This window comes from Pithys albifrons, chromosome 1 (genome assembly GCF_047495875.1).
Source record: "Pithys albifrons albifrons isolate INPA30051 chromosome 1, PitAlb_v1, whole genome shotgun sequence".
NCBI classification, from domain to species: Eukaryota; Metazoa; Chordata; class Aves; order Passeriformes; family Thamnophilidae; genus Pithys; species Pithys albifrons.
In genome coordinates this window covers 90,047,634-90,063,755 of record NC_092458.1, presented here as the reverse complement: position 1 = coordinate 90,063,755, position 16,122 = coordinate 90,047,634, and the positions used below count along the sequence as shown (strand labels likewise).

At 39.4% G+C, this 16,122-nt stretch overlaps 1 protein-coding gene across 3 annotated transcripts in view; it reads left to right on the top strand.

The window, feature by feature from the left end:
• Positions 1–16,122, top strand: part of SLC22A15 (solute carrier family 22 member 15) — a 51,852-nt gene that overhangs the window by 25,208 nt on the left and 10,522 nt on the right. Inside the window, exons 9-12 of one of the 3 annotated variants that reach the window (XM_071560227.1) lie at positions 542–662; positions 1,570–1,642; positions 3,448–3,636; positions 7,374–7,456. In XM_071560227.1, the coding sequence (XP_071416328.1) occupies positions 542–662; positions 1,570–1,642; positions 3,448–3,636; positions 7,374–7,456 (466 nt within the window). Of the gene's footprint in view, positions 1–541; positions 663–1,569; positions 1,643–3,447; positions 3,637–7,373; positions 16,116–16,122 lie in introns of those variants that run through there. The other 2 variants (XM_071560237.1, XM_071560246.1) reach the window with 2 other exon arrangements.

Below are 16,122 nucleotides of genomic sequence, written 5' to 3'. Positions count from 1 at the left end.
TAATGTGGTTGTAAATGTTAAAGAACCATAGACTATTCTGAGTTGGGAGGGACCCACAAGGATCATCGAGTCCAACTCTTAAGTCAATGGCCCATACAGGGGATTGAACCCGTGACCTTGGTGTTACTACAACCAAGTTTTAACCAACTGAGCTAAGCCGTTTGCCTGGTATGAGGAAATAAGCACTGGCTGTTCTGGCAAAACTAAGCTGGATGTGGTACTTGGTATGGTCCTTTACAGTGTCTTCCATCCAAAATATTAGCATTAGAAATGTTATCATACTGTAGAAATGACAAGGAATAGGACTCTTGTTACTACAAAACTTACTCACTTTTGAAAAAATTATCTGTTACTCTTCAAGTTACTAATGGAACTAGTTTAGTATTTAATTAGTGGTAGATTATGAAAATACTGAGTTGTAATTTCAGCTTTTAGATTCTTCATTAGATTCCTTTTCATTTTACACTATTGTGTGATTGAAATGATTAGATACATATTTGAGTGCTACAAAGCCTTACGAGGATCACATTTTCTCTATCAGATACTGGAGTGTTTGCAGTGGTGAATAGTCACTCTCTGTCTTTGCTGGGAAAACTGACAATCAGTGCTGCATTTAACATTGTCTACATTTACACATCAGAACTTTATCCCACGGTGATCAGGTAACACAAGTTAATTTTTAAGTCTTCATTTTTCTGGTTGTCCTACCTGACCATCTTTTACTTCTTTGTTTCTTTTTTTTTCTATTAACTATATGTTTTCACTTGAATTTTTCAGTTACCTATGATAATTATATATAATTTTACATGTTAAATTTTTTCCCTTAGCTCGTCTCACTTCCTGTTCCCTCAGATTTGCAGTGTTCTCTTCAGACTAACCGTGTTTTTATGTAACAGTAAAATAGTCCTTTGTCTGCTTGGCATGCTTACAATTCTCCTTCCACTAATGAGGATAACAATGGTACTGCTCATGTTTCTTTTAATGACTGATGTCTAACTTTCTCAAGGGCTTTATAAACCAGAAAACCCTATTATCATACTTGCTTAACCAGGAACATTGAAGATGACTGGTCAGTAAACTTTGTAGAAGTAACTTGATGCTTTGTAGGTCCTTGTATAAGCAACAGTTAGGTTTCACTCACTAGAGGAAGAAATACCTTGTGCCTGTGCTGACAGAGCAGACAAAAGCATGTACTGTACGGGTGCATATGATGATAAGCCACCAGTGAAACTATACTGTGATGTTTTTTGTGGGTGGGTAAATCTGCTGATAAATAGGATTTGGATAAATAAATTTAGCCAGAGTTTCACACAGAGATGAGATGCATGTACTGAACTCATACTAGTCTGGCCTCTCTACATGTATATCTGTGTTAGAATTGTGAACATAAAGGGGGACTTCTGCTTCATTTCAATCACAAAAACATGTTTCATTCCTTTCTTAGGATGCTTTCAGTTACATTTGACTCTTCTTTGCCAGTTAATGTGGTCAGGGTCATGACTGGTGAGTTTTTTCCCTTGATCAATGGCACTTTTCAAAAGATTAATTATTTTTTGGGTTTTTTCTTAGGAATGTTGGAATGGGTGCCTGCTCTATGTTTTCCCGTGTTGGTGGAATAATTGCACCTTTTGTCCCTTCCTTGGTTAGTCTGAACTTCTATTATGTATATTTTCGGTTTGTGGCTTTGATGTATGAATGAAGAAGATGATGCAGACATCTGATACACTGGCAAGGCTTTTGAACGTAAACTTCACAGCAATCAATCAAGGCAGAGAAAAATTCTGAAGAACAAAACATGGGGATGATACTCTTCTTCTGCTTATAGTTTTATGTATATGCAGGTAAAAGTGTTTTTGACACCAACTGCTTGCTGAGATCAAGTGACAGATTTTATCTGAGGTAACTTACCTATCTGTCATTTGCTGTCTCATATGTGAGGCAAAAAGCTCACAAGGGGCAGGTGAGCTCAGGGAGCCTTTTAATCTGCAGAATGAAACACTGGATAGGTGAGATTGTGAAAAGCTGTGGGGTACAACAGGCAAAACCAAGACTGGTGCCTGTCTCCCAGGTAGATTTAATAGGCAGCTTTTATGTAGCAGTTGGGGCATTGATTATATTGTGTCTGAGACACAAATCTTGGATCATCATGCTTGAAGGGGTTGCATGAAAATAGCTCTGTTTAAATAATGAGTTAACATTGATTTGGGAAAAGAATTAGGTATTGTTTTATTTTGGAATTTCTTCCAGTATTTAAATGTATTTTCAGTGTCTTTTGTCTGGGGGTCTTACAAGAGAAAGACTAGGAAAAGTTAATTGCTGACATAAGAGATGAAATGTTGGACTTTCATTTGATCACAGCCTTTTGTTTTCCTCAATTTAGAATTGCTATTGCCTATACAAGGTGAAACAAATAGCTGAACTCTTGCCCTTTTTTAAAATGAACATGCTTTACTGGTTGTCTGAAAGCAAATGTACACAGTTTGGAGTTATGTTGTAGATAACCTGTATTTTTGTTATTACAAGTTTGGCTTGTAATAAGCCATGTGATAACAGGGACAGGTATCAGAAGAGGAGTATAAACATTGCTTAGGCTGTCACAGGTGATGACAGAAAGGCCAAAGCTCAGCTGAAGCTAAAACTCGCAAGAAGCATAAATAGGCATTCTGTCAACTAAAGAAAATTCAGTGAAAATATTTAGCCTGCTGTGAAATGGGTTGGGCATACTGTTGGTGGATGATATGAAATAAACTGAAATACTTATGCTTTAGTCTTGATAGGCAAAGCCTGATGCCATGACACTCAGCCTATCAGCACAGTTGAGGAAGCAGAAGGCCAGCAAACAGCAGGAGGAGCAATAGGTTCAAGAACACTTACAGCAGAAAGCTTTCCATTCCATGGGATAGGATTCCCTAAGAGTTAATGGAAGAGCTGATTGTGATAGTGAGGCAAGTGTCCATCATCTGTGATAACCATTATTGTAATGAAGGATCACTGATAGCTGTGGGAGGAAAAAGGCTAATGCTGTATGCATCTTAAATATCAGGAAGTAGAACCAGGATGTTACAGCCTGAGCCCCTTGAACTCAGTCTTTAGAAAGGTTGAGACGACCTCTCAGAATCTTTTTCTAAGCATGTGAAGGCAAGGAAGGTAATCAAGGTTGGTGAACACAGATTTACTAAGGACAATTCCTTTCTAGCCAGTTGGATTTGATAGTCAGTCATTTAATCACAGAAGGTAACATGGAAGGAGAGCAAGGAAGGCTTTTGTGAGGCTTGTGACACTATCCCACATTATTAGCATTTGGAAGCTGAGGAAATGTGTCCTGGATGGAAGGAATGTTACATTGGAATGTCCTATGGACCACCAGGCTCAAAGGGTTAGGTGCTTTAATATGCAGTATGAACTGCAGGGAACCAATCTCAACCTAACTCTTGTTGTTTTTTGCAGAAATCTATACAGTGGTCTCTGCCTTACATTGTGTTTGGAGCAACTGGTCTGTTGTCTGGGCTCTTAAACTTGTTGTTACCAGAGACCTTAAACAGCCCTTGGCTAGAAACTATTTCAGACCTGCAGGTGTGCTCGTACTGGAGGCTGGGAGATGAAGCCATGTCATTGCAAGCGCTAGATGGCTCGCAGGTATATTAATTTTTTTCCTAGTACTTTTTCTGTTGTGTTTATTTCAGCTGTCAGTTTGAATATGCCACTCTAAATAGATTAGGATAGTGATTCTTCTGCTGTGGAGGATAGGCCCCAAGGAGATAGAGAAAGATAGTTTAGTAACCTTACCATCACGTCTGAAATGTTGTCCGGAAACATAGCAGGCTGAAACATAGCTGGGCTAGTTCATCCCTTCAAGGCCACAAGGTTACAATATTTCCCTTTGGGATAAAGTGATGTCTGTCCCTCTCTAATCTCTGAGATGCATTTCTGCAGCATGCTTCATCCAAAGCTGGCCACTGAAGCCTGAGAAGCCTTAGATGTTAACAAAAAGAGAAAGCTGTTTGTGGAGGGCTGTTCTCAAAGGCAGTGCCCTGTGCTCCTGACTGCCCAGACTGTTCTTCAGTGCCAGTTGTTAGGTCTGTCCTAGAGAGGCTTTGAATGGGTTAAATTAGGCTAACCTCCAAGATCTTTCCCTCTGGGAAATGAGATTTGTTGAAAACATTGGAACTACAAAACTCCCGGGGATAAGCATAAATAAATGTGGCAGCAGGGTGTTTTTTAGTCAGGTTTCCTTGAATATTGGTTTTTCATATAACTTTTTACTTCATTTTGTTAAACTCTTTGGCATCTGTTTCTTCCAGCTGTGTGGAGGTTTTTTAACGTGGCTGCTCTGACAATGAAGTAGCATTAGAAAGAGGTAGCTGGAGAGTTGGAAGTGGGTGTTTGAACTTGGGTAAAGTTTTAATGGTCCTGAAATGTTAAGTATCGATGGATTTACAAAAATAGATTAAGTCATCAGAAGACTTGAAGTGAAAGTCATAAGAAAAAATGTTAGTTGCCCTATTAGGCTGAGAGGACACCTTTAACTTTCATTTCATTAGCTTTTTGTCAAGCACTCTCAGATTCACAGGTAGTCCAACTCATTTTCACAGAAATCAGGAGGCTGAGTAGCATGTACTTCTAGAATGAGAACAATTTCTTCCTATCAGAGGCTTCAACATGTTGCCTTGTTTACAAATTTCAGCTGTAATAATTCTTGACAAGACAGCAGAGTTTAGTGACAGAAGCACCCTTGAAGAAAGCTTGAAATAGGCAGCCCTGTAACAATTAATTTTTTACCTTAGCTACTTTATGTGTGTATTTTATAAACATTTTCAACCATACTGGATAATGTGTTATGGCACCACATTCTTGCTGACTACACAAATCCATCATATATGTTTACATCAGCTATTATTTTGGTAATTATATCATCATTACATCTTAATTAGAATCATAGAATCGATTGGGTTGGAAAAGACCTCCAAGATCATCGAGTCCAACCCTTGGTCCAACTCTAGTTCATTTACTAGATCATGGCACTCAGTGCCACGTCCAATCTGCGTTTAAAAATCTCTAGGGATGGTGAATCCACCACCTCTCTGGGCAGCCCATTCCAATGCCTGATTACTCTCTCTGTAAAGAATTTTTTTCTGATCTCTAGCTTAAATTTCCCCTGGCAGAGCTTGAGCCCGTGCCCCCTTGTCCTATTGCTGAGTGCCTGGGAGAAGAGACCAGCCCCCACCTGGCTAGAACTTCCCTTCAGGTAGTTCTAGACAGTGATGAGGTCACCTCTGAGCCTCCTCTTCTCCAGGCTAAACAACCCCAGCTCTCTCAGCCTCTCCCCATAGGGCTTGTGCTCCAGTCCCTTCACCAGCCTTGTTGCCCTTCTCTGGACTCGCTCCAGCACCTCAATATCCTTTCTGAACTGAGGGGCCCAGAACTGAACACAATACCCAAGGTGTGGCCTCACCAACGCAGAGTACAGGGGAAGGATCACTGCCCTGGTCCTGCTGGCCATGCTATTTTTGATACAGGCCAGGATCCCATCGGCCTTCTTGGCCACCTGGGCACAGTGTTGGCTCATGTTGAGCTTCCTGTCAATTAGTACTCCAAGGTCCCTTTCTGCCTGGCTGCTCTCCAGCCACTCTGTGCCCAGCCTGTAGCGCTGCAGGGGGTTGTGCAGATGGTTTCCCAACAAAAGCAACTCTAGCAAGCAGTGCAGGTGTTACAACTTAGAGGGAGGGAAGTCATACTTTTATTTTCTTTTTTGCCCGGCTGAGGTCAGTATTGACCTTGGAGGTAACAATTGTTGTCTATCAGTATTCTCTCAACCTGATTCACTTATGTCAACCAGTCTTCTCAGGTTTAACTCTTCCTTGCTTGTGCTTCTGTAGGCTTCTTAAAAATCCCAACCTGAACAGGACCCACAGAAGGAAAAAAAGTAAAATTGAGAACATTCTTCAGGAACACTTTGGCCAGATGGATTAAAATTACTGAATCCAAATCAAAAAGTCAGTGGCTCAGGCCTGAACTAATCCTGTAACTTCCGTGAAGTTAGATCTGGAATGTCTATGAGACATTAGGGATTTATTTTAAAGCTCAAAAAGAAAGTGCTGTTAAAATGGAAAGCTGTTAATTGTTAACCCTATTTGACAAGCGCGTAGAGAGGTCTTATGAAGCTGCTGTGAGAAAGATTTAGAATTTATTTGGCAATTCCCCCTGAATTCCCCCTGTGGAATCCATTGTCCTTTGGTATCACTTTCAAGATAACATGCATTGTGATTGCCCAGAATGGAGATTTTGTCACTGTTAACATACATGGATGTGATACTCAAGTTGGACAGCATCCAGTGATAGCCTGACTTTCCTCAAATAATTTTAGAACTCTGGAAAAAAGCATTACATTATTCCTCTTATATCTTCTGATATAAATTCTCAAACTGTCTGAAATTCTTTTGCAGTTAATGCACATTACTGTAGCAAAACTCCTCTGAAGGCAGATCTAAAGCTACAGATTTTGCTTGCTTGGTACTGTCAGTCAGGAACATTCTCTATTTTTCACCCTCTCTATCACCCTTCTTAGCATATGACTAGATAGGCAAAAGTCTTAGGATGGATGCAGGCATACTGGAGGAAAAATCCTGAATAATCAAACTAGATAAAGTTTATACTAGCAGGAGAATCTTTTTACCTCAATTAATTTGTGTCAGTTCCATGGAAAAATGCTATACTTGCCAAATAAAAGTCAACTAATTGTAATAGCTGACTTTAGTTTGGGTATGTGATATAAATTACATTGTGAAAAGGACTCTGGCTGGAGTGGGTATGCCTATAATAGGGACTTTACCTTCAGAACGTATGACATGGTAATGGTTTTTCCCTTTTCCATAATACTCTTCATTAGTATTGCAGGGGCATCTTTTTAATTGAACTTGCATAGTAAAATGTCTGTTCTACACATGGAGTGGTATTAATTCTGGATGGAGAAGCTTTTACCTAATCAAGTAATCTGTGTTTCTGAGCCATGGTGTTTCCAGTAGCTCTCCACAGGATAGAGACCTCAGACTTAAATTAAGGAAGTTAAGTGCATTATCACTTCGGAACCATTCTAGCCAGTCTAGCTCCTGTGTGTATTCTCTAGTGTACTAGGGGAGCAGAGAAAGTCCATCCACTACACTCTACCTCTTTTAAAGATCCTGGAACAACCAAGGACATAAAGAAATCTTAATTCACGTTACGTCTTTTACAGAGTTTTAATATAGTGATTTGACCTGTCTTTTCTTACCTTTTCTGTAGCAGCATTTCATAGAGGTATAATGGTTTGTGCTTATGTATTTTGAGCTTGATTTAGTGCCTTCTGTTCGAACTAATGACTTAATTTTTGTTTCTAGTCTGGAGACAAAGACAGTTGTACCGGGAGTGGAAGTGAAGATGAGGAGTTTTATGATGCTGATGAAGAGACTCATATGATCAAGTAATGAACAGAAGAAACACTGGCCCATTTTATGCCTTTTTCTTACTTGTCCAGTCAGTCCAGCTGTATGACAAGTACTGGGGACATCGCTTGTCAGGGAATCTTAATTGGGCAAGTGCCTGTGTTTTTCCTGACTAGGAGAGGCATTTGAGTCCTGTTCAGACTAATTACACCACTGATGATCTCCATATGAGACAGCCATTCAAAGTCTTGTGGTTTAGAGGGACAGTGCACGGGCCACATTTGAAGCCAGGTGAGGCAGCAAGAATGGGATAATGTATTTCTGAAGCCTAGAAAATTATCTAGGTTCAGAGGGATTTGGACAGATCATCAATGCACATGTTGGCATTTTATTTTCAAGGTGATGGATTTTGATTCAGTATAAAATTAATAAACTTGAAAACAACCACTCTTTTATTCCACAGGGTGGAAGTGCTCATAGAATGTGCTGTATGCTACTTCAGTGGGAACAAGTTGCTGAAATTTTATGTTGAAATGGCTTCTGCATATTCTGTAGAGGAGGGGCAATTGTGCACATAAAGTTTCTCTCTCTGCACACCTGTGTAGAGTTACAGGGTGCAGCTGGTTAGTCATGCACTGGGCATTTACTTAGTGATAATGGAAGGCTGGGAGTAAGGACACAAAAGAGCCTGCATACACAAGGGCCATTATGGACCTTTTTTTTCCTTCTTTTCATACACCGAGGTTTTTCTTGAGCTGTCTTGTGCATATTTTTGCCATGTTTTCCCCACATCTCAGCACTGCTTTATAGCTTTGCCTACTTTTACCTTGTCCTCACTTTACCATAAATATTGAACCTAAGGAACTTCTCTGTGGAGCAAAATAATTCTATGATGGATATAATTTCATGGATGTGACATAGGTAAGGTACTGATATGGTGTGTGTGAGCTGTGTTAGAATATATAGCTAATTTTTGCAGACCTATCTGTGTCTTTATTTCTGGAAGAGACTTTGAAGTGGTAAGAGAAACTATGAGTTGCTGTTACATTTTGGGCTTTATTGCCAAGAAGCTGCCAGTGTTTATTTAAAAGTCTCGTGTGTAGATAACATTCTAATTTAAAAAACAGGCAGACTTCTTTGAGACAGCATTTGGTTGCTTGATGTTGTTTCTTAACCAGGTGTTTGCTTAAGCATGTAGTTGCTTGACCTTGCTGAGGATGACAGCTTTATTCTCCTGTTTAGTCTGAACTTTCTGTAGGTGCTTATTAGAGGGATGTGGAGTCTTGAAATATGAAAAATGAATATGTGAAAAGTTCCAATGACAAAAATGAGGCCTTAAAAAGATTCAATTTTCTTGATTACGTTGTCATCATCATCTAACGTGTGGCTTTCTCTTTGTTAAGATTGGTTTCCATAAAATGTTTTGTATTCTTCCTACTTGGAGTTCCTAGCAAAGTGCCATACAATGGCAGAAAGTATATTTTTAGGCTCATTAGCCATTTTCATAGATCTTAGACTTAAAAAAGCTGGGTTTAAAAATATGCATAAGCTGACTGCTGAATATTTCATGGTTAAACTGGGAAGTTCCTTTAGTCTCAAAGGAAGTAAACAGAATCTGAAGCTTGCAGCGAGCTGTTTGAACTTTGTTCCTTGGGGAACTGTAACACTGAGTAAAGAACAGCTACCCTGGTTGGTGCAGAGGGGCAGCCCAGGCACTGCAGTTGCACACATGCAGCATTCCCACTTGGACTGAACTTGATCCAAGTGTTGACTGTGAGCAAAGTTGGGAACTTCAGTCCCTATGGACAGTGTATCAATATGGTTGTGGGGTTTGCCTGTATTATGAGCTTCACTAGAAGAAATCTAGTTTGTGGTCTTCTCTGTTTTTTTTTTCCCTTTCTTCTCCCAGACTGTTGAATAGTTGTTGTAGATGTGGCAAGGCACTTTTAAACCCAGCTGTGTAGTCTTTCTGCCTTATTTGGCCTTTTTCTATGTAAGAAATTTTCTCAAATAAAGTACTAAGAAATATTTGGAAAGGCCGAACCTAATGAAATATGTTTTAATTTTGTGTTCACATATTAATGTATGGATATGTGGGGAAATGATAAATAAAACCTGCTTACTTAGAAGCAAACAGCAGTAAGCCCAGCAGCATTAACATGCTGCCAAAACCCAAGAGTTAGTTAGTTAGTTTTACTCTTCAGGTATTAGGTGGAGAAAGTCATCCAAGAGGCAGACAGGAACTTGTAGCCTTGCTCCCTCTATAGTTTTACTGTCCTTACCCACTGCTGGCAGCCCTGGTAATGCCACAAGACACCTCAGCATAATTTTCATTACCAACAGTAGGATGCTCTTTGCAGGATCTGAGCTGGATTTTGTGACAGTCTTCAACTTGCAGTTAAATTTACCTCATCACTCATGCACTTTTGTATCATCAGTATAACTGTGTAAAACTGTAAAAACAAGAGTGAAGACAAAATTAGTAATTGTTTTCTATAGATATTGCTGCTCTTTTTTTAACCTTAAATCTGCCCCCATGTTTGCACCTTTCAAATTTTAAAGGGAATTTTTCAGAAGGAATTTTAACTCTTTTTCTGTCAACCACAGGAATTCTGTATTGTTACTTTCCCTGGTCAGTTATATTCGGAAGGTTTATAGGAGAGAATTCCTGCAGGAGGAGCTCAGCAATGTAGTGTCAGGCTTTGCTCTCCCTATTTGTGTTCTGAAGTTCAGATCCAGTAGGTGTCTTTGAAGTTGTGTAAGCACTCTGAGTAGGCACAATTAATGAATCTCTGTGTCTGAGCAGTAAGTTTGCCCTGCGGAGCTACTGGAAAGCAGAGGATGATACAGCACTGGATATATCAGTTTATTATCTGTCGTAATGCTGAACGTCTTGAGACCTGATGTCCTTGTTACAGTTGAGTGAAGTATCCAGTGTTTTTTGCTAGATTAGCTTTGTATATTAAGCAGCTGGAACTGTTAATTTTTTTGTGTGTTGTGCAGACGTTAAGATGCCTATTCCCAAGAAGGAATTTCATCCCTGCACTCCTTTGGCTGTCCTTTTTTTTTTTCATCCAGCTTACTTGGTGGGTTTATGCTAGAGGGGGGGGGAGGCTTTCCCATGGTATTGATTAATGAGATCATAGGTGAGGTATGTTTGGGATTCTGCTATCTGGAGACCTCAAAAGTGATATGTGAATACAGCTGAGAGGGAAGGAGAGTGACAGGTTATGACAGCATGGAGAATTAGATGAAAAGAGTGGAAAAAAATAGAGGATTCAACAGAAGTACTTTAGGGCAAAGGTAGGTGAAAATGCAAGTTAGCAGCTGTTGGGTAGAAATACCCTTCTTGCTGCTTGTCTTGACTTGAAGCATCTGCTTTGAGAGATAGCATTGGTTCCAGGATGTCCTATTCGGGATACCAGTTTCATAGTTTGCTTTTTAATGTGAGCTTTGTTCAGCACTGCATCTTTAGTGATGAAACATTTATTTTGGATCCATATAAAATGTGGCCTGCCTCAGTTTTCTTTTGGACTCAATTTTTCTATGAAATGGCATGGCACCAAAATAATTAAAATTTGGAAAGGTCTCTTTTGGTGAATGCTGTGTAACTGGTCATTGCTTAATTTGCCAGCTTCTCTTTAGAGAGACAGGAATATTAGAATTATTTGATGATGTTTTGTCACACAACTTGTGAAGTGATACTTCAGCCTTCTAAAAGGATTTCACTACTTTTTACTGCTTTTGATAGACTGAAGAGAATACAAAACATAAGTGAGAAGTTTATTTTTTTAAGCTTCCCTGAGAAGAAAGCTAGTGCTCTCTATTTAGGGATTGGGAAAGTGCCATTCAGAGACTCCCTGACGCACCAGAAACATAGAAGGTTTGTGTTAAAGGAGGGCCACAGGCGAGTCTGTGTTCAGGTCAAGATGCTGAGTGAAGAACATGCTTACACCTCTCCAGAGATAGATAATTAACATAGACCACATTGTAGCTTGTTTCCACCTGTTACAATCAAGGCTTTAAGGATTGCAGCCACATGCTCCTCTGCTCACTGTGCAATCCATGCCAGGGTCTCCAGACTGTGGATGTACTGAGGTTAGTAGAATATAATTTGCAGAACCAAAGGGAATGCAGGTGAGTCACACATTTTCCAGCCTATTTCACCTAAGTACATAAATGCATTTTGCAAGAGATTCTTTTTGTTGTTCTGAGGAAAAGGGGAAAGTAAGGAACAAACGAACTTTTCCTGGAGTGTGTTAATGGAAACATTTGAGCTAAAACTCGAGCATAACCACGAAATGCAGATTTGGTTAATATTGTTTTGTTCTGGCTGAAGTCTGGTGTGCTGTGTATCCCTTTGCCTACCCTGTTAGGGCTTCTTTGATCAGGCTCTTTGACACAGCTGAGTCTGTGCATGAAACTGTGAGCCTTTGCAGTAAACATGTCAGAAAAGCCCAAGAGCAGTGCTGTCATTTGATGGTGGAAGTTAGCCTGGCCTGACACAATGCCTGTGTCAGAAATGTCTATATTCAGTTGTTTACCAAACAGGAGACTTAGGGTATAACTGTATTTTGAGTCTCACTGGTTGTATCTTATTACAAGATTTGTTATGTGAAAGAAAGACACCTATATAAGAAAACTTCTGTGGCAGATCTCAATGTAGAATTGGAGGGTGAGCAAATTTATACATAATTTTTACATGCTATGTATTTTTAATGCCTTGTTTGGTCTGTTGTAGCCTTCAGATTTTCTGGGTGCTACTGTTATTAAGTCTAATAGAGCTGGGTAGAACTTTCACCCTGACAGTCTGAATTTACTGAACTTTCTCATCTGAATTTTGGTACTGCTTGCTGTTCCTGTCATTCTGGAAAAAGTTCCTGTATTGCCTAATGGGTAATAGATTTTTTTTGTTCTGATTTGAAGTGCCTGTTTTATAAAAATCATCTTTAATTTCCTCAGTCGACATTTTATGGGACTATGTGTAAAGTAGCATCATAGAATTGGCTTATATAAGTGCCAGAGATGGTTTTTGCTGGAAAGCAGTAGTTCAAAACTAGTTCTAGCTGCTTTCATTTAGAATTCTTTCATGCAGCCTGCCAAAACTGGTATTTACAAGCATCTCTGAAACTATGGTGGACAGAGAGTTACCTTTGTTTGCTTGGCTTTCATTGCTCAGTTTACTTAAGTAGCTTTGTTTCTGGGAAACCAAAGAAACTGAATGAAGGATTAAAGTGTAGGTTTGTAGAACATGCAGAATTTATACCATGTAGCCATTTCAGAGGAAGCTGCAGAGCCTGTTTATTTCTCAGTTGCAAATGTCAAAAGTTTACTCTAAGGCTGAGTGGAACTTGTTAGGTCAGTCATCAACATTACAAATTAGCATTGTTGATAACAACTTGCCTGGAGCTTCGTAAGATCTAGCAGATTTTTATAAAATGCACAGTCTGTTTAAATCCCTATTAAAACTGAATTTACTGCAAGTCAGCTCTATCATGGCTGCATGTTTGTCAGTAAAAAGGCAGGTGGATAAAGCTTTGTGCAGCCAGAGCTGACTGCCCCCAGATTATTTCTTTTAAACCTTTTAAACCATTCTCCAGTGTTTATGCAGAATGAAGTGGAACCATGGAGTGTTGGGGTCCTGTCATATGCAGCAAGATTGTAGGATGGAGTATGTTTAAATACTTGGCCCACCCTCATTTACTAAAGGTTTGTAGAGGGAATTGATCTTTAGCATGCACATTACTGCTTCCCACCAACACATCTGAGGTGCTCATTTTATACCTACTTTTTATGGCAAAAAGTATGGCAGTTAAGAAAACCTTTGCCAATACTGAAGGTTATATTTACTTTAAAATGTCCCATGAGAGGTATCTGGCACATCTGTTTTCAAACAAAATGCTTTTAAATTATGGAAACCTGATTGGGAGACAGGCATTTCTAATGTTAGTTTGTAGAAAAGAAAAACAGTGTTGCAGGCACTGACGAAAATTGTTATCTAGGAAACAGCTTCTGGGTGATTTGTGATGGAGGAGTTGTGGATGCTGCCATTTCAAGTATGCTTCTAGTATTTGATCCTTTTCACTCTTCAAAAAGCCAAACAAAATTTTATTTTGTTCTTGTTAAAATTTGAGTAAGTAATGTAGAAATCGGAAGTATATTTTTCATATGGATACTTTTATTGCATTACCTTTACTTCCTGAATCTAATGGTACTTTGATTTGTTTAAGCTACCTCTTTTTGTTGAGCTTTTTTATCACTTTTTATTTAATTGATTTTTAGAAAACTACAAAATACTTCCTTTTTATTTATTTGGGAATCCATGACTTAAAGTGCTCAAATTATCCTGATCTTTAAAGTGTTTCTTGAAGACTTTTTAAATTTAGTTAAAATACTTAAAATTTTGAAGGAGCAGAATAATTACACAGCTAGAACATGGCTTTTCCTGAGTATACTCTTTGCCTTTAGAAGGGTCAGAAAGCCCTTAATTTTATACTAATGTCAGTTGAGAACAGTTTTCAGGGGCAATAAGTTTTGAGTTGGGGTGTTTTAATCAGTTTATTGCCAATTGAGATTTTAGCTAGTGCTTTGTTATTGAAAGAAAAACAAAACAATTAAGGAAAACACTGCTGCTTTTTTTCCAAACACTGCTCTTCCTGCTCGCTCCCCATGCCACCCCCTACCCCACGGTAGTCTCCAATTCCATGACTGCATGTCTTGCTCAGTTCCTTCAGCAAGGCAACAGGCAGCACCGGAGACTGGGAACAATCTGTTGTGCTTGTTTTTTCACTGCTCTTTGTTATTCAACTGCTCTGTCTGTATTTCATCACCAAACACAGTCCCTTCAGAGCTGTAGCTCCTTCTGAGTCTACTCTCAGCCTCTGCCCAGACTATGATTTTCCTTTGGCTTTTCTCCTGCTTGGGATCTCTCTTTTCAGCTCCTCTTGTGCTGAAATGGGCTTACCCTTTTTTTTCTCCTCCTGCTGTAGCACTGTAATCTGTTTCTCATCATTTGCTGCCCTTTCTTGAACGTGTTTTTGTGGAAGTGCCAGCAACTCCTCTGGCAGTGTTGGAGTGCAGTGGGTCAGTGCTCACTGTGCCCAAGAGGCAGTGGACAGTATCTGAAACACAGGAGGATCCATCTGAACATAGGGAAGCACTTTTGTACTGTGAGGGAGATCAGGCACTGGCACAGGTTGCCTGGAGAGGTTGTGGAGTCTCCACGTATGGAGATATTCAGAAGTCATCTGAGCATGGTTCAAGGCATCCTGCGTTAGTAGGTGGCTCTGCTTGAGCAGGGAGGTGGGACCAGATGACTTCCAGAGGTCCCTTCCAACCTCAGCCCTTTTGTGATTTCTGTGCTGCCTGTTGCTGAGCTGGCTGGGATCAGCACAGGGCAGTCCCTGGCCTCTTCCCTCCCAAGGCATCCTCACTGCTGCAGCCCTGACACTTATGCTCAGTACACGACTTTACAGGGTTGGGGTTTTTTGTAAATCAAGTCCTTAGTCTGGGCTGACAGGTTGTGAGTGGTAGCTGGTATTGTATTCCCTTTCTGCATTGCTGTCTTAGGTCAAGTAAGTGAAACTCCTAAGGACGTAATCAGACATTTATAGCCAAATTCTATGTCTGTTTACATTTACATCCTTCCTGATTTCAGAAGACAGAACTTAGACCTCCACTTGACCAGAGGAGCAGCCGAAGGGGTAAACTACTTTGTTGCTGCTCCACCTTTCATCATCACAAAAACAAATCTTTGTGTAGTCTCTGTATCCTGTAGACTTTGCATTGTTTCCTCATGCCCGTGTAATTTGAGCTAACAGTTGAATGGCCTTGTCAGGTAAGAGCTGAATAACAGGAAATTGGAAATAGGGGGTGGGAATATATTCAGTCAAAAATGAAGTTGTATATAGTTGGTATATGTATTGTTAAATATTTAATTTGGATTACTTGAATACTGAGTGTTATGAGCCTTTCCGTGTTAAAATGAGAACTGATACATTTTAGAAGTATTTTTCTCTTCTTTAACTGTATTAGTGTGCTGTTGTTAACTGAGAGTTGTACTGCTGAAATATCTGTTTGTAGAATACTTCATCTGAGAAGTCACAACTCAAGATAGTATAAGCTTTTCCACAGTAGACCTTTATGGTGGTATATTCATATGTTCTGTGAACAGCTGTTGGATCCATCTTTTTAAGATGTTCTTTGCCATAGGTGAGGGGCCATATCAAATGTTGAAATATTTAGAATAATTGCACTTACCTATTCTGTTTTCTTAATGTATTTCCTATGCATATTGCCTTTACCTGTATGAATTGTACTTCACTGGAGGTACGAATGGTAAATATCAAGTTTTTAAGTAATAATATGTAAATGAGTTTTTAAATAATTATGTTAGTGATCTCTGTCTATTAAGAGAGGGTGATGGTGGTAAGCCCAGGTGTGAATTTAGTCAAAAGTTAATGTTGGTGGTCTTCACATTCACTCTTAATTTCTGAATTATTTTGATAATTTGAAATATGTTTTTTCTTTTAAGAATTTTCCAGAGGCTAACCTATGTTATTAAGCCAACTTTTAGGTGATTTGTAACAGCTCTTATACTGCCTCCGATTCATACAGTTCATCTGATGTCTTTGTAACTTTTGTGCCTTTCCTTGCCCTGACACAAAAATCTCTCAATAAAAACAAGTTCTTTTGCAACACCACA